The sequence below is a fragment of the Mobula birostris genome, chromosome 22, assembly GCF_030028105.1.
Source record: "Mobula birostris isolate sMobBir1 chromosome 22, sMobBir1.hap1, whole genome shotgun sequence".
Classification (NCBI taxonomy): domain Eukaryota; kingdom Metazoa; phylum Chordata; class Chondrichthyes; order Myliobatiformes; family Myliobatidae; genus Mobula; species Mobula birostris.
The window spans coordinates 29,961,412-29,980,907 of NC_092391.1; the positions used below are offsets into that span (position 1 = coordinate 29,961,412).

Consider the following 19,496-nt stretch of genomic DNA (forward strand, 5'->3'; position numbering starts at 1 on the left):
TGTCCCACAAGGATCTGTTCTGGGACCTCTACTTTTCGTGATTTTTATTAACGACCTGGATGTTGGGGTAGAAGGGTGGGTTGGCAAGTTTGCAGAAGACACAAAGGTTGGTGGTGTTGTAGATAGTGTAGAGGATTGTCAAAGATTGCAGAGAGACATTGATAGGATGCAGAAGTGGGCTGAGAAGTGGCAGATAGAGTTCAACCCGGTGAAGTGTGAGGTGGTACACTTTGGAAGGACAAACTCCAAGGCAGAGTACAAAGTAAATGGCAGGATACTTGGTAGTGTGGAGGAGCAGAGGGATCTGGGGGTACATGTCCACGGATCCCTGAAAGTTGCCTCACAGGTGGATAGGGTAGTTAAGAAAGCTTATGGGGTGTTAGCTTTCATAAGTCGAGGGATAGAGTTTAAGAGTCGCGATGTAATGATGCAGTTCTAAAAAACTCTGGTTAGGCCACACTTGGAGTACTGTGTCCAGTTCTGGTCGCCACACTATAGGAAGGATGTGGAAGCATTGGAAAGGGTACAGAGGAGATTTACCAGGATGCTGCATGGTTTAGAGAGCATAGATTATGATCAGAGATTAAGGGAGCTAGGGCTTTACTCTTTGGAGAGAAGGAGGATGAGAGGAGACATGATAGAGGTGTACAAGATAATAAGAGGAATAGATAGAGTGGATAGCCAGCGTCTCTTCCCCAGGGCACCACTGCTGAATACAAGAGGACATGGCTTTAAGGTAACGGGTGGGAAGTTCAAGGGGGATATTAGAGGAATGTTTTTTACTCAGAGAGTGGTTGGTGCATGGAATGCACTGCCTGAGTCAGTGGTGGAGGCAGATACACTAGTGAAGTTTAAGAGACTACTAGACAGGTATATGGAGGAATTTAAGTTGGGGGCTTATATGGGAAGCAGGGTTTGAGGGTCGGTACAACATTGTGGGCCGAAGGGCCTGTACTGTGCTGTACTATTCTATGTTAAACAACACTACGAAGAATTTCAAAACCCGATTATTTTGCAGCTTTGCCTTAAAACTGCAGAGAAGGGATTGGGACTGCACACTAGGGTAGTGGTTACACACAACATTTTACGATACGAGTGTCCCGGGTTCAATTCTCAACACTGCCTGTAAGGAGCTTGTACACTCTCCCTATGTCCGTGTGGGTTTCCTCCAACAGTCCAATAATGTACCAGTAGTAGGTTAATTGGTCATTGTAAATTGTCCCGTGATTAGGCGAGGATTAAACCGGGGGATTGCTGTTTGGCAAGGCTCGAAGGGCCGAAAGGGCCTATTCTGCATTGTATTTCAATAAATAAATAAATCCCAAAAATCAGGAAGTTATATCTGGAACTCAGAACTGCTCAGATCAGGGAACATAATGAAACTAATGTTTTCTTTTAGGATGTGAGAATGTTGAGGATTAAATATGCAGAGTAAACTGATCGATTGCAGATGCATATGAATTAGAATAAACAATTCATAGCATATTTCACAATTCATTAAGATCGCAGCTAGTCTAACTGAATGGCAAAAAAAAGCTTGGCTAAACGTCCTCTGTGCTCGTTCCTTTCTTGATGGATGTCAGTGTGTGTTAAACCTCAACAATCACAAACAATTCCCTTATGCTTTTCTATAAAAACAAATGTTCACTTAAACAACTGCTGTTATAAACTGCTGTCAAATATTTAAATTCCAACCTTGTTTTTCTGTACAAGGTACAGTTAGTTCCGTGTTGGACTATGAGCAGCAGAGCTAGAAAGGGAAGTAAGCCCCATTCCTAATTAGTAGGTCACAGATGTGAATGGGGGAGGTGACACTTGTGTTTGGAAAGGATAGTTTTAATGGAATATATGTCTGTTGTAAAACAAACTGTAAAACCAACATACTTTTGTCATTGCTTCCCATGCAGTAATTTGCGGTTTTGAAGTTTTTTTTCTGTGTGGGGGACCTCTCACAAACACTGCCAATTGCAGGGACAGCTGTTCTAGCTTCTCAAAGCTACCCGAAGGATAGGAAAGCTATCCCTGCAGAAAAGGTTTTGTTTAATTAGTATACACCAAAAATAGCACACCAGTATGATGTACAATGCAGTAATGCAATAGCAGATGGGTAGGTCTGATTATCTTGTGGAATACCAATGCAAAGATCTATGTTATACACATTTTTGATGATGATAAAGGCTGTTTTGGTAAATAAACACCTGAGGACTGTGTTAGCAACATTCTATGTTTTAAAACACTTTCTTCATTTCATTATTATTGGTTAAATGCATTTTCCTCTCCGTGAAAATTTATATTGTAGTTTCAAAGACTGATCTTTAATGATTGGTGTTTGTTTCCCGCTTTTGTTTTCTGCAGGAAAGCACCTTTTAAACTGTCGGAACAACCCCCTCGTTATCCCTGTCATTCATGACCTCAGCAAGCCATTCTACAGGACCTCAGCCATTCTAATTACCTTCACTTCAGTGTACATTGCCATCTCTGGGGTGGCCCTTCGCTCCTTCCACAACTTTGACCCCATTACAATTAGTAGCTGCCAAAGCAGTGAGATGTACAATCCTACGGAGCAGAGGTGAGCCTTGATACCACCTTTTAACTTCTTTTAATCAGTGGGTTCCCAGATAAAATAATGATGTTGACAGAATCTATCGCTTGCAATCAATCCATCCTGCTCTTCTTCCTAGCTAACAGAACTGGAAAAAAAATTTATCTCTTTCAAGAGGACAACAAAAGAAAATGTCCATCAGGAATAGGTAGAGATAGATCCAAAAGGCCCCAGGTTCAATGTGGCTGTATGTGCTGAGCTCACTGGCCTTGAGTATGAATCTCCTTCTGAGCTCAGAACCTGAAAGCTGGGCATTAGATGGAGAAAAATAAAGAGGCAGCCTTTCTGTTGCCTTGTCGTTATTGGCATCCTGCCCCTTGACCATACTGTTTCTCCCAGTCTAGACAGCCTTCCAATAAGAGTCTGGTCCCCACTGCATGCACAAGGTCCAGCTTATAAGGCAGTGTTAGACCTGTCCATGTGCAATTGGCTGGATGTTCCGACAGACCAGCTTTGGCAGCTAACGTCAGGTTCACTGACTATCAAGGCTGTCACTATCATCAAATGTATTTGGCACAGAGATGTTAAGAGAAAAAAAAATGCAGCTTCCCCTGCCACCCCCAACCCCCAAACACATATACACATACACACACAACTGAATCAAATAATGCTTTCTTTTCTCATAGGAGCCAAATTTTCCCCATTCACATAAAGGGATGGGTGTAGTTGTGCCTGAGCCAGGACTCACAAACAGATTTCACAGGCTGGGAACTGGGAAATTTATGGAACTTGGCACTACCTTGGTGGTTTCACTGGCAGGCATCCTGTGATTGGGCATCGGCCTAGTTTTGAACTTACCTGCTGACAGATCCATGTGTGAGGTGTGACCCAGTATCTCAAGCATTAAGTTCAACTCCAATCTCCGTCTGCAGTGCCCCTTCTTCAAAGTAATACTTAAACAGGTACTGGAAAGGGCAGGGTGAAGCCGTCTCCTCTGAAACAGACCTCTATTATTCCCCTGATGAAAATCAACCATTGGACCTCCACTATTCCCCTGTAGACAACCAAAATACAATGGACTTCCACTGTTCCCCCTGTGGGCAACTAGCCAATGGACATCAAGTGTTCACTCAGTTTCTGACATGACGAATAGGTGTTAGCTAGTAACCATGGTACCCACTAGCCCAAAAGTGATTGGGAGGAGGAGGGGGAGAGCAAATTAAGAACAAAAAAGTAAACACAAGCTCTGTGTACCCTGACTTCACCAAGGGAATTTGTAATGTCCATTTTGAATTGTGAAAACATTTGATACAGTGATTTAGATGTCAGATGATAAGAAAAAATGCATTATGTAACTGGAAGAAATGTGTACTTCAGCAGAATTCCTATTTAGTTAAAATATCATTGAGAGTTGCAGAAAGGCAGGCGTGGACTCTGAGATTTATTGATAATACAGATGGGTGACCTGAAGGTATGAAATGTGAAAAGGTAGTGTGCTGCGATCTGTTTCTATTTCCATCTCATCAGAGCAGTGTTATCTTCTAAGCTTCTAGTAATTATATGTTGAAAGAAATTGCATAATCTTTTAATTCATGAGTAAGTGAACTCCTGAGTTAAATATATTTCCCATTATTTGTGCCATTCAAGATTTGAAACAAGCATCTATTGTGTAAGCAATGACAGCAATAAGTTCTTTCATTCATGTGATGCCTTTGATATAGCAAAACAATGCAAAATGCTTGAAGGTAAAATTTTTGGATATGAATTGATGATGAATAACCTCTGGTGTTATTTGACTAAATGACCAAAAGTTAAGCCAGAGTTTGGCTTTGAAGAAAAGAGAGCTGCTGCCTCAAAGCACCAGAGACATGGGTTCAGTCCTGACCGTGGGTGCTGTCTGCATACACATTCATCCAACTAAAAATAAAGATTTCTTCTGAGTGCTCCAGTTGTTTCCCACATCTCAATGAGTGTCTTCTAATTTAAAAGGTTAATTGTCTTCTAAATTTTCCCTCATCTGTACATAAGCGGTGGAATCTAGAGTAAGTTAATGAGGATGTGAAGAGAAATTTAAAAAAAATTGGATTAATGTAGGATGAATGTAAATGGGTGATTGGATTTGGTGAGCTAAAGGACCTGTTTTTGTGCTATATCTCTCCTTGACTCTGCACTTAGGGCAGACTTGTGAAGCAGGAATAACGGCGGAGATGACTAGATCAGAATTGGAGGAGACAAAATTTGGTGTGTCACAGCGTAGAAGAACATCATAAAGCAAGTGAAAGACATAACACTGGAAGACTTTGAAACAAAACTGAGAATTTTAAAGCTAAGAATATTAATTGGAAAAAAAGGACGATCCAAGAAAGCACTACTTCAAATCTACAATGCCATTTAATTAATGAGGAATGCTTCCCTTTAGGCATAGGTTTGAAAATACATGATTTGCTGTTGTTCTGTAGAAACAAGTATGGACTCAGCATTTGAGAACTGAGGGAAACATTCCTCATTAATTAAGTGCGTTTGCAACGAGGATAGAGAGACCAAAAAGTTGCTGGGCTTCTATTCCATGCCATCAGCAGTAGAAAGAATACAAAGGATCTAGCTCAGGGATATTCCCAATAAGTAGTTAGACACTGCCCTCAGTTCCTGGTCATGGCTGGAGCTCACCAATAGGAGAGCAAGATAGGTGGGAAGTTGCTAGCACTGAACTCCTCAGTTGGGGATCTACTCTGGCAGTTTTGCGAAGGCCTCCTTCTGAAAAACTGAGCATTCATCGAAAGGATAATGTTCCCCACCCCTCCCCCCCAACAGAAGCACATTCATAAAATACACTGTAATATAATTGTCACATGTCATTATCTTCTTTCACTGGTCCAAGCAATTCAATACACTCAGCTGCAACATGTCAGCATCACAAATGATTCAAACTCAAATAATGCATATGTAAAATATTTGAGAAGCTGTTACACAAGACCCAGCCCCCTTCAAGAGGGAGTACATTTTGCATGCTCTGACAGGCACGCTGACACGGCCAGCAAAGCCAAAGAGGACAATGGTCATGCTCCTGCCTGGTCACCATACTTACAAGAGACTGTGCATAGACACAGATGGCACCAGATCACAGAAGTGGTTTCCTTGTACACACTGCACACGTCCAAGCTCCTCTATGCTTTATTTATAAAGGACATTGAAAGAAAATTATGTACTTCATCTCACTGGACCCAAGCCCTTGATTTTCACTTGATTGTATATTGGAATTAAATCGGCCAGCACATGGGAGTGTGGCACAATGTGACTGAATTGATCCTTTGAATGCACCTGTGCATTCGGACGCCAAGACTTAGGAATTACCACCCTAATATTGTCTGCAGCATTGAAAATGGTAGTAGAGCAGGATGAAGAAAAACTTTTTAACTGGAACTCAATACCCATAAAGGTGTTGGAAACAAAATCAATTGGGGCTCTCAGGAGGAAATTTGATAGCCCCGATAGAAAATAATTTTCAGGACCACGTGAAAAGTGTGGCACAAAGGGACTGACTGATTGCTCAACATGACAGCTGGAGTGTTTATCAATTCTGTAAGTTACTGTAAGCATTGGGAACATCAAAGAAAAATAATACCACAGGAAATGATCTATATCCACAGTGAGTCAGGCAGCCTCTGTGGAGAGAGAAATAAATTAACTGTTCAAGTTAAATAGTGCTAATATTTCCTCAGAACCCAAAATATTACTGGTTTTTGCTCCACAGATTCTGCCCGACCTGCTGAATATTTCAAGCATTCTGTTTTCCCTTAAGAATTCTAGCATCTGCAGTTTTTTATTTGCTAACTGAATCAGAAACCAATGTTAGTTGATTACGAGATATAAACTAGCTGAATCTGTGTCACTGTGACCTGACAGGATGTCTTCTCAAAAGTTAAATAGCTTCCAGCACAGGTAAAATGTAAAAGTTATTATGGATAATGATGTAAGCCAATGTTCAAGACAGAAATTTTGCTCACAAACTAATATCAGAATCAGAATCAGCTTTAATATCACTGGCATATCTCATAAAATTTATTAACTTTATGGCAGCAGTAAAATGAAATACATGATACATAAATATACAGAAAAAAACTGAGTTACAGGAAGTAAATATATGTCTATTGAAGAGTTAATTTAAAATAATTAGTGCAAAAAAAAACAGAAATAAAGAAGTAGCGAGGTAGTGTTCATGGGTTCAATGCCCATTTAGAAATTGGATGGCAGAGGGGAAGAAGCTGTTCCTGAGTTGCTGACTGGGTGCCTTCAAGCTTCCTTACCTCCTTCCCAACAGTAACAATGAGAAGCGGGCATATCCTGGGTGGAGGAGGATCGTCAATGATGGACACTGCCTTCCTAAGGCATCACTCCTTGAAGATGTCTTGGATACTGTGGAGGATACTCATGAAGGAGCTAACTCATTTTACAAGTTTCTGTGGCTTACTTCGATCTTGTGCAGTAGCTCCCCCCACCTTACGTAATGGTGATGCAACCACTCAGAATGCTCTCCACAGTACATTTGTAAAAGTTTTTGGTGTTTTAGTTGACAAACCAAATCTGCTCATACAGGCATCCATTAGTCTCGTGAGACCATGGATTTGCGCCTTGGAAGGTTTCCAGGTTGTATGGAAGGTTGAATGGAAGACCGGCAGTTGCCCATGCTGCAAGTCTCCCCTCTCCACACCACCAATGTTGTCCAAGGGAAGGGCACTAGGCACCAGTGTTGTCGCAGAGCAATGTGTGGTTAAGTGCCCTGCTCAAGGACACAACATGCTGCCTCAGCTGAGGCTCGAACTAGCAACCTTCAGATCACTAGACCAACGCTTTAACCACTTGGCCACGTGCCAACAACCTGCTCAAACTCCAAGTGAAATATAGCTTCGTCATGCCTTCTTTACACCTGCATCAATATATTGCATGCAGGTTAGGTCCTCAGTGATATTGACACCGAGGAACTTGAAATTGCTCACTCTCTCCACTTCTGATCCCTCTACGAGGAACAGTTTGTGTTCCCTTGCCTTAGCCTTTCTGAAGTCCACAATCAGCTCTTTCATCTTCCTCATATATAGTATTCATAACTTTAAGTAACTCAGCCAAATCAAACTTGGACCTAAAGTGGGAGAATATGAGTTTTACTCATTTTATAGACATGGACAAGGCTAACATTCATTGGCCAGCCTTAATTGCCCCTAATATTGGTAAACCACATTCTTGAATTGCTGCAACCATTCTGATTAAGGTGCACCTCTGTAGATTCGGTTCCTGGATTTAGATTTTGTTTTGCTGAAAATATAGTGATATATTTCCAGGTGAGTGCAGTGAATGAATTGAAAGGAAAACTGCAAGAGCTGGTGTTCCCATGCACTTAATGACTTAGTTCTTCCTGAATGATAGAGATTCCAGGTTTGTGAGGTGCCACTGGAGTGGCCAGGACAAGTAAATGTGGTGCATTTTGCAGGTGGCACAGACTTTCGAACAGTGTCCTGTTAGTAGAGGGTGTGAATGTTTAGGGTGATTGAATGAATACCAAACAAGTGAGGTACTTTGTCAGAGACCAGTCACTAATTTGATGAAGCTGGCAATTTATGGTCCTTAGAACAACTGATGCTGGTCTTGTGATTGTCCCTCCATCTCAAAACTGAGTCTTATTGAAAAGCTTTCCATTGTGTTCATTTTTGTGGTAATGTCATCAGTAAGCATTGAAGGAAATGCAGATCATTTGATGTGCTTTTGTTTCTGAAGGGAATTTAATGTGACACCATCTGATTCTTTTTCCCTTGCTTAAAAGCAGCAAATTAAATTGCACCATTTAAGCACAGATCACTGAGAGAGATTGGAAGCTTTACTTAAACTCCCAGTTTTTAAATTCCGTGATTGCTAATTGCAGCAGCACAGATGAGTCACTGAATCAGGCCCCTTTACACGACCACAACTGTGTTAGGGTTAATTGAAGACTCAGGCTTTGCCATTTTGTATTGCACTGCAGGAGAGCCAAAAGCTTCAGTCAAGGAGGTGGGACTGGGTTTCCCCAAGGTCCTAGTGTCAGCTGTACCCAACCACATTGCGGATAGTATATTGCAATTATGCAGACATCTCACCTCTCCCGGAACTTCCGGGAGTCTCCCACATATTAATAGTGGCTACCTGATGCCCGCAAATTATATACAATATCATGGAAATCAATTTTTTTGAGAGCGAGCGAGAGAAAAGCAAGAGAGAGCGCGAGATCGACCACGAGAGAGAGAGCGAGCGAGAGCGCGACATGGCAGAGTGTTCCAAAAAAAAATATAAAACATACATCACCCCAGACTACACTAAAGTGTACCCCTGCCTAATAGGGGTCAAAATAATGATAGTGTTGCTCGCTGCGCTGTTTGCAACAATGACTTTTCTATTGCCCATGGTGGGTTAAGACTGTAAAAGACATGTTGAGGTGAGTTTAACAGGTGTCATTCATTCATTAGCATAACTAACATTATGTAAACTAGCTGGCCAGCTGCTAAGGAGCTACTCTATTGTAGACATCCCACCTCTCCTGGAAGTCTCCCGCAAATTGATGGTGCTACCTCCCTGAAATGAATTTGTGCAGGGTGGGATGTCTGAATTATGAGTGTAACCAATTTCATCAAAAGTAAGACTGCTGATGTTCAAATTGAATCATACACATTAACTAATATGCTCACAAGCATAATATATTTCACAAAGTTTCTTATCAATCCTGGAATCCATTTATTTGACCTTCATTTACCTGATCTACATGACCTGCCTACCACCCCCTCTGTAGTTCCCCACCTCCTTCCCTTCATTCTATGGTCTTCTGTCCGGGCCTATCAGATTCCTTGTTCTTCACCCCTTTTCTTCATCCATTCATCACCTCCTGGCTTCTCACATCATTCCCCTCCCCCCCACCCCCACCATCCCACCTTTTTATTCTGGTTTCCATCTGCTTTCTTTGCAATCTGGATTAAAGGTCTCAGCCCAAACTATGGACTGTTTGCTTTCCTCCATAGATACTGCCCAGCCTGCTGAGTTCTTCCAGCATTTTGTGCATGTGTAGCCCGACATAATCAACTCTAGTTAATTAAATTCCCAAGCACACTATCTACTGGTTCAAGAAAGCAGCCAATAATCATCAAACAACTGAGGATCAAAACTATATGCCAATCTTGTAAGTACAGTACTGGGAGTAAATTTTCCTTTGGCCATATGAATCACACACCATTTGGTGTAAACAACTGAAAATTCCAGTAATACACACAAACGTAAACATGCTTACACATTCTTGCATGCACACATGAGAAATGAATTAACATACGAAAATCTGCTGACGCTGGAAACCCAAGCATCACACATAAGATGCTGGAGGAACTCTGCAGGCCTGGCAGGTTCTATGGAAAAGAGTATAGTTGACGTTTTGGGCCAAGGCCCTTCATCAGGACATCTGATGAATGGTCATGGCTCAAAACGGCAACTGTTTACTCTTTTCCATGGATGCTGCCTGGCCCGCTGAGTTTCTCCTGCATTTTGTGTGTGTGTTAAATGAATTAACATGCTGTCTAAGGTGAGCATTTTTAATCACTTCTCATGGAGTCATAGAGTTATACAGTTCAGAAATAGGCCTTAGGCCTAAACAGTTCTGCGATGCCTTCCTGAGCTCGTCCCATTTGCTTATGTTTGGCCATATCCCTCTGAACTCTCTATATTCATGTACCTGCTTAATCCCTTTTATAACTGTACTCACCTTAAACCTCTGCCTCTATTTTTAAACACCCTACACTGGGAAAAAGACCATGCTAATCCATCTTACCTGCGCCCCTTGTGGTGTTCCTCTGGGGCCAAGGTGCAAAACATTCAAAATAGCAAGCAAAACATTCAAAAATAGCGAGTAACATAATTCAAAATTCCTAAGCTAATTTCCTATCCATGCTTTTATTTTGTCTTTTAAGGTTCCCAATAGCAACCATTTTATTCTCAACAGTACGCTGTTATTTTATCTAAGTTAATTGAACACAGTGAGTTTTTATGTTGCAAGGTCACTACTCAGCCTCGTTCATGACAGGAACAACAGTTCAAGCCATTCCAGTTTCTCCTTATAACTCCAACCCTCTACACCCTACAACATCCTTGTGCATCTTTTCTGTACCTGCTCAAGTTTAACAACAATCTCCCCATAGTATAAAAACAGGAATGCACGCAATACTCTATGTGCCTCTCTTTCATGGCATTTGGTCCACCTGGCTCCCAAAGACTTCCCACATTTTCTGTAGGTTTTGTTGGAACTGATAAAAACAACTGCTCTTGCATCATAAAAACTCCCTATGTTCAATTAAAATAACAGAATACTGATGAGGATAATATGGTTGCTACTGTCCACATAGATTTGATGAGCCTAAACAAACTTGTTGGCAAAACTGGGGCCCTTAAAAGGCAAAATAGCAGCATGGTTGGGAAATTAGGTTAGGAATTTTGAATCACGTTACTCGCTGTTTTTGAATGTTTGCTTGCCACTTTGAATGTTTTGCACCTTGGCCCCAGAAAAACACTGTCTCATTCGGCTGTATCCATGTATGGTTTGAATGATAATTAAACATGATTTGATTTGATTAGCTTAGGGACAACATACACTGAACAGAGGAGAGTATCTGTGTCACTCCTTAAGGATCAGTACTAGGTCCACTGCTTTTCTTGACATGTATTAGAACCTTTAAGGTGCATACATGGCACATTCACTAATTTGTGGATGATAATCAACATGCAGGTGAGTAAGCAGTTAAAGAGACAGCACTAGACTTCAAGAGAACAATGGATAATTTTTTTTCACAGAGCAGTGCAAAGTGATATATTTTGAGAATCAACATAAATAAGTGGATACAACTCTAAAGAGCTAACAGGAACAGATATTGAAGATGATTTGCCTGATTGAAGAAGTGGTTATATAAAGTCATACTGGGCTTTAAACAGGCAAATGGGTGATATTAGTCAAAAGAAACTAAAGGAGCCATAAGCAAAAACATATTCAAGCGCAGCGAACAGAAACATATTCAAGCGCAGCGAACAGTTACGATCTCAAACAAGTAGCTTCAAAGCATTGACTTCAAAAAAGATTTCGATAGGAAGTTAGGAATTAGTAAGTATGTGCAGGGCTACAGGGAACGGATGGGAGAATGGAAACAACCAGGATGCTTTCTCAATGTGATAGCATGGATCCAAAGGGTCAAATGTTCCTTTTCAGTGCTGTCATCATTCAAGGATTACAAATGCAAATCACAGCTGATCTTTCTTCCTTCCACAGTCAGTTGAGCCAAATGTAACATGCAAAAATTTAGTATGCTACCTCAGGGCAGACATGAATTGTTGTCAATATGTCTCAGTGTAACACAGGAGAGTACTTAACCAGCAAGCCAACAATACTTTACCACTTTACAAGCAGAGAAGCGATGTTTACTTTTTAAATTTTCACTTTAAGATTTAATCAGCTCATTCTTTTGATTGAAGCAGTTATTTCTTGCACTGAAAGTTACAAAAATACTTTTAATATTTAGGAAAAATAAGTTGGTTCTTCCAAGAATTGCCAGATTACGTAGCCAAGTAGCTTCCTGTTTGGCAATGCTTATATAATTGCAGTTGAGAATGACTGGGTAAATTACCTCAAATGCATTGACGTATGCTTGTGTTTTGTTGTGCATGGTGAAAAAGGCAAGCAGCATGAGTCTGAAATGCCTGCAAACATACAATTGTATACAGTCTACAATATTGGAACTTCCAATTTGTTTTCCTCAAATAAATCACAGTTTAAATAACTGTGCAATCAACGCAGGCAATAAAACTACAATTTACTGAAGGTATAATCATGAAGTTTAGATTTAAACCATGTACTTCAGTAATGATTCCAATTTTATCTTGAAGCTGAACCTCAATTTGATGCAAATTGTTGCTTGAACTATTTGCTCCACCAGTCAGTCTGGAGTTTTAATTGGTGCCCGGTATTCAGCAGCACTTATTGATATAGTCCATGCATAGTGGTGACACCATCTCAGTGAATGGGTTTCCAGAATTTGCCATGGATCACAGTCACTTCGAAGTATCAGAATTCTGTGTGGCCTCAAACCTTGTGTGCAGCAAGACAGAGGATATTTGGAATTACACAGAAACAGCCCATTTGATCCAATTGCTCTATGCTCCATTTGAATCTCCACCAATCACTTTTAATCTAACTCCATCAGAATACACTTCTATTGATTCCTCCATTATGTGCTTATCTAACTTTCCGCTGAATACATCTATGCTGTTAGCCTCAATTACTGTTGCGTGAGTGAGATCTACATTCTACCCACTCTCAGTAAAAGGACTTCCTCCTGAATTCCCTCTTGGTTTTGTTGATGATTATCTTATATTCACTGGCTGTCTTAATTTGTTCCCCATCAGAGTGGAAACATTTCTGCCAGTGCTTGCTCTATCATATCCTTTTATAATCTCAGATCTCCCTAGGTTTATCCATCAGCCTCCTCTAGATTAAAGATACGAGTCTGCTCAGTTTTAACGAGCCTTTGTCTGTTCAGTGTGTAAATTCTTAGCTTTGCACCACCTGGTGGTTAAGAGGGTGGCTGAGAGGAATTGGTCAGTACAAAATTGGGGGTGGTGATGCAGTAGGGAAAGCAGTTTATATTTGATTTTGAATTCAACAAGGATATGACAGAAGCTAGGATGTTCCCAAGATCCACAACACAATGTCACAAATTCACTCACTGCCACCAGCCAGTGAGCAGAAAATACTGTCTTTATCTCCTCCACATTGTGAAACCTTCTGGCAAAACTATTTGGCAAAGTGTGACTTAGCAGTTTTCACTTTCTCTCTCTGCTGTCATGATGGTGCTGTGTTGGAGCTTGTTTGGAATTGCCTGACCTTGGCTGAACTAATGCCCCCAATAAAACTTTATTTTTACTGCAAAGCTCAAGTGTGGTCCTACGCAAACACTGGAGATTAAAAGGGAGAAAACTTGCCTTTAAAGGCTCCATGGCAAGACTATCATCCTGAGAAAACAATCCAAATTTTGAATACCATGAAGGTGTTACGAGATGAGAGCGATGGGACAAGTGGTATTATTTTTCAACTTATTCCAATGAACTAAGTGTCTGCCAAGAGGCATATACTGTAATTGTATTAGGGCTCTATTCAATAGAAATTTTTAAAGTCTGTATTTTGTTATTTACAACTCCTATCAAGAGTAATTTTATTTAAACATAACTCCAATTAGATATAGTAAAACTGAGATGGATATTGCTGAAGTCTTTTAGTAAGTAACCTGGAGCATATGTATTTCTAGCACTGAAGATGGCATACTGTATGTTCACTTTGCAGTTATAATCATTTTTTCAGTGGATGTCGGGCATAAGGTGCAGTGAGTACAAGAATAACAATGCAGTGGTAATGTCAAGAAAGTACACTCAGTGCCCTCTCTATTAGCTACACCTGTACACCTCCTCCTAAATGCAAATATCTAATCATCATACGATATTATATAGGAATAGAATTAGGACACTCAGCCCATCAAGTATGCTCTGCCATTCCATCGTGGCTGATTTATTATCCCCCTCAATCCTATTCTGCTGCCTTCTCCCCATAACCTTAGATGTCCTGACTAACCAAGAGGATGTCAACCTCTGCTTTAAATATACTCAGTTACGTCACCTCCACCGCCATCTATAGCAATGAATTTCACAGATTTACCACCTTCTGGTTAAAGAAATTCCTTCTTATCTCTGTTCTAAATGAAAGTCCCTGTATTCTGAGACTGTGTCCTCTGGTACTAGACTCACCCACTATCAGTAACATCCACTCTATCTAGGCCTTTCAATACTCAATAGGTTTCAATGAGATCCCCCGTCATTCTTCTAAACTCCAGCAAGTACAGGCCCAGAGCCGTTGAATGCCCCTCACCTGTTAACATTTTCATTCCCATAATCATTCTCGTGAACCCCCTCAGGGCCCTTTCCAATGCCAGCACATCTTTTTAGATAAGGAAGCCAAAATGGCTCACAATACTCCATGTGTGGTGTTACCAATACTTCAGAAGCCTCAGCATCATACTTTTTTTTCTTATAATCTAGTCCTCTCGAAGTGAATGCTAGCATTGCCTTGCACTGACTCAATCTGCAAGTTAACCTTTAGGGAATCCTGCATAAGAACTGCAAGTCCCTTTGCACCTCAGATATTTGAATTTTCTACCCGCTTAGAAAAAGTCTATGCCATTATTCCTTCACACAAAGTGCATACACTTCCCTACACTATATTCCATTTACCACTTATTTGCCTATTCTCCCAATTTGTCCAAGTCCTTCTGCAGACTCCTTGCTTCCTCAACACTACCTGCCCCTCCATCTATCTTTGTATCTGTAAACATGGCCACAAAGCCATCAATTCTGTCATCCAAATCATTAACATATAATTTGAAAAGAAATGGTCCCAATACCAACTCCTGCACAACACCATTAGTCACTGGCACCCAACCAGAACAGGCCTCCTTTATTCCGACTCTTTGCCTCCTGCCAGTCAGCCAATCATCAATGCATGTTAGTATCTTTCCTGTAATATCATGGGCTCTTAACTTGTTAAGCAGCATCATGTGTGGAACCCATCAAAGGCCTTCTAAAAATCCAAGTAAATATCATTTACTGACTCTGCTTTGTCTAATCTGCCTGTTATTTCCTCAAAGAATTTCAACAGATTTGCCAGGCAAGATTTTCCCAAAAGGAAACCATGCTGACTCTGGCCTATTTTATCATGTGCCCACAAGTACCCCAAACTTCCAGCATACTGCTTGTGTCTTCCACAGTGAAGACTGATGCAAAATACATATTAGGTTCAACTGCCAAACCTTTGTCCCCCATTAGTACCTCTCCAGCATCATTTTCCAGGAGTCCAATATCCACTCTCATCTCTCTATTACTCTTTATACATCTGAAAAATCTTTTGGTATCTTCTTTGATATTATTAGCTAGCTTATCATATTTCCTCTTTCCCCTGCTTATAGCTTTTTTTGGATGCCATTTATGGTTTTTAGAAGCTTCCCAATCATCTAACATCCCACTCATATTTGCTATATTATACACCCTCTCTTTTGTTTTTATGCTGTCTTTAACTTCCCTTTTCAGCCACGTTTGCCTCATCCTTCCTTTAGAATATTTATTCTGCTTTGGCATGTATCTAACCTGGCTTTCTGAATTGTTCTCAGAAACTCCAGCCATTGCTGTCCTGTCTTTATCCCTGCTAGCGTTCCCTTGCAATCAAATTTGGCTGGCTCCTCACTCATACCTCTGTAATTTCCTTTATTCCACTGTAATGGACTTTGTTTTCTTCTTCTTAAGCTGCAGGGTGAATTCTATCATATTACGATCACTGCCTCCTAAGGGTTCCTCTACCTTAAGTTCCTTAATGAATTCTGGTTCATTACACAGCACCCAATCTAGAATTGCTTTTCCCCTAGTGGGCTCAACCACAAGCTACTTTAAAATGCCATCTCATAGGCATTCTACAAATTCCTTCTCTTGTAATCCAGCATCAACCTGATTTTCTCACGCTACCTGTACACTGAAATCCCACATGACTACTGTAACATTGCCCTATTACATGCCTTCTCAATTTTCTGTTGAAATTTATATCCTATATCCTGCCTACTGTTCGGGTGCTGGTATATAACTCCCATCAGGATCTTTTTACTTCGAGTGGCTTGCATATCTCAGAAACTGCTGATCTCCTGGATTTTCGCACACAACAGTCTCTAGAGTTCACAGAGAATGGTGCGCGAAATAAGAAAAACATCCAGAGAGCAACAGTTCTGGCGTGAAAATGTTTCATTAATGAAAGAGGTCAGAGAAGAATGGCAAGACTAGTTCAATTTGACAGTAACTCAGATAACCATGTGTTGCAACAGTGGTGTGCAGAAGAGCATCTCTATATGCACAACACATCAAACCTTGAAGTAATGGACTACAGCAACAGGAGACCATGAATATGCACTCAGTAGCCACTTAATTAAGTACAAGAGATGCCCAATTAAGTGGCTAATAAGTACATAAGCAACAAGCTGGAGAACACTTACTATCAATGTTTGGTTATTCTGCTATGTTTAGTCATATCCAGATTTGTAGATTGATTCTCAATTGCCCATTCATTTCACCTAGTAACAGAAATACTATCTAGTTTGTGATTGACCTGTGCAAACCTAGAGACATCGAGCTAGTTAACCTCAGGAGCTATATACATCATTATCCAGGGACTCTTGGAGCAAACTACATCCACAAGAGTTAAGCTTATTTGTGAGGTTATAGATAAGAATGATGTAGGTGCAACACTTTAAGGTTCAGTCTGGATAATCTTCGAATGAAATGAGGAAATATTTTAATAAAAAGCTGTTATTTTCACCAATGCTGCCCTAAAACAAATGGAATAAAAACACTCAGCACATCAGACAGCATCTGAGGAAAGGGAAACAGTAAATGATTTAGATCTTGGAATCATTGTCAGAACTGCGCAAGAAAGATACATAATTTAAGTTTCTTTTCCCACAGATGCTACCTGACCTGCTGAGTGTTTCCATGATCTTCTGTTTTTATTTCAGATATTCAACATCAGCAGTTTTTTATAAAAATTTTCCAAATAAATGGAAATTTGGTTTCTTAAGCATTATACCAGAACAAAAACAGTAGATTGAGAAGTTTGCTTTCTTTGCATTTTATAGCTTTTAACGTTAGTGGTACAGTGACATAGTTTGTAGAACTGCTGCATCACAAGTCCAATGACCTGGTCCGATGCTGATCTCTGGTGCAGGTGGCATGGAGTTTTGCATATTCTCCCTGTGACTGCAGGGTTTACTCTGAGTGCTGGCGATTCCTCCCACATCCCAAAGGGGTCTAGATTCATAGGTTAACTGGCCACTTGAAATTGTCCCTGGTGTGTTGGTGAGTGGTACAATCCATAGGCATCTGATAGAAATGTGGGGAGAACTAAAAGCAATTCACGTAAAATTGTCATAAATAGGTATTTGATGGTAGAGAAGACTCGGTGGGCTGAAGGCCCGTTTCTATGTTGTATGACTCCCTGTTGTGCCCTGAAATGTATGTATTGCTAGCAGGATTTGAACACTTTCATCCTATTGTATATTTTTGCATCATTCCTAACCTTTCATATGTGCTCCATTGACGCTTTAGCATTTTCTACTTAGCTGACACTACCAAGTGAATTTAGGGCCTTTTGGGCTGCTTGACTTGACGTCCACCAGCAGTGTTCTTAGCTCAGTAAATCTGAAAGAAATTCAGTAGCTTTCGTTCTTGTGTAAAGATTCCAGACATACCCCTGCAGGACCAGTGTAGTAGTTTAGAAGTCTATTAAATCACCACAGATTTTGTTTGGTTTGTGGTTCATTCTCATTATTTATAAGCCTCATCTATTTTCTGCAGTATTGTATTCTATTCTGGAAATCTGCTTGGCTGCAAGCCTATTTTATGTTGTTCTGTGCACTGCTGAATGACAGTGCCTCGTCCTCTTATTGTATTCTGTAACGTTGACTATTTGGAGGATTTTGCTGACCATTATAACACAAGTTTTATTTTATCATTTGCTTTTTGTATATTTCCCTCCTGTTTGTAAGATGTGACAAATTAAGTGTGTTTGTGGATTTTCTTATAAGCTATATTTCATGATTAATTGTTGAATTGTTTTAAAAGATCTTGGTATTGTGTTTGGGTATAAATGTTACTGATAATGTTGAGCTCAATATTTTTCCTAATTTTCTACTCTATATCCTCTTAAATTCACTATAACCCAAAATTCTTGCAGCCCTTGTTCTTCATCTATCACTGAATTACGGTTTCATTGAATCCTCTCCCAAACTAATTTATTCCCTTCTGCAGCCTCAGAGTACAATATTTTAATTTCCCCCAGACCTCCTTTTTCCTTACAGCTTTTTTACTTTTGCAAAGGCAGCACAGCTCTGCTTAATAAGTATTTCCTGATTATTCCATCTATTTCTTTCCATTGTAACATTACCCCAAAAGACGAACCATCTCCACATCTGCGCAGTAATGCAAATATCTAATCAGCCAACTTCATGCATAAAAGCATACAGTCGTGGTCAAGAGGTTCAGTTTTGTTCAAACCAAACCTCAGAATGGGAAAGAAATGTGATCTAAGTGACTTTGAGCATGGATTGAATGTTGGTGTCAGAAAGAGTGGTTGAGTATCTCAGAAACCACTGATCAGCTGGGATTTTCACACAAATAATCCCAGGAGTTTATAGAGAATGGTGTAAAAAAAAAAGTAGTTCTGTGGGCAAAAATACCTTCTAATGAGAAAGGCGGAAGAGAGTGACCAGACTGGTTCAAGCTTACAGGAAGGCCACAGTAACTTAAATAATAGTGAACACCCAAGTAACAGGAATGTACATTTTTAACAGAGGAGTTACAGTTACCTGGACATAAGAGAGAAAGCTATAGGGAAAAGTATAGATGATGACATGTACCACGGTTTGTACAAATTCTGGTACTCTCACAGGGTGGGAGGTGGGGGAGTTCAAGATTATATTTGTATGGGACAGCAGGTGAGACCTAAATAATCCAAATGGAAAATAGGATAAAATAATTTTGCTTAGTAAACTCTGCCAATTGTTAAGCCTTATGTTAGGTTAAGCCTGATGTGCTGCAGAGAGATTAGTGCCAGTGTATGACTTATGATTTGCTGCTGTACCGCAAAGTCTCTTTGAAGTTTGCCCACACTGCAGAGGTTAGACCTGACGTAGATTCGGGGACCATTTTGTCGAGCACCTTTGGTCCATCCGCAAGATATTCCAAAGGCCAATCATTTCATTTCATATCCCCATTCCCATTCCAACATGTTGGACAATGGCCTCCTCTTCTGTCACGATGAGGCCACGCT

General features: G+C 40.3%; 1 protein-coding gene across 6 annotated transcripts in view; it reads left to right on the top strand.

Moving 5' to 3' along the window:
• The window catches only part of LOC140186348 (pappalysin-1-like), a 367,560-nt gene that overhangs the window by 163,072 nt on the left and 184,992 nt on the right, over positions 1–19,496 (top strand). For all 6 annotated transcript variants that reach the window (XM_072240504.1, XM_072240506.1, XM_072240505.1 and 3 more), the window contains exon 13: positions 2,356–2,569. In XM_072240504.1, coding sequence (XP_072096605.1) covers positions 2,356–2,569 — 214 coding nt within the window. The remainder of the gene's footprint in view (positions 1–2,355; positions 2,570–19,496) is intronic.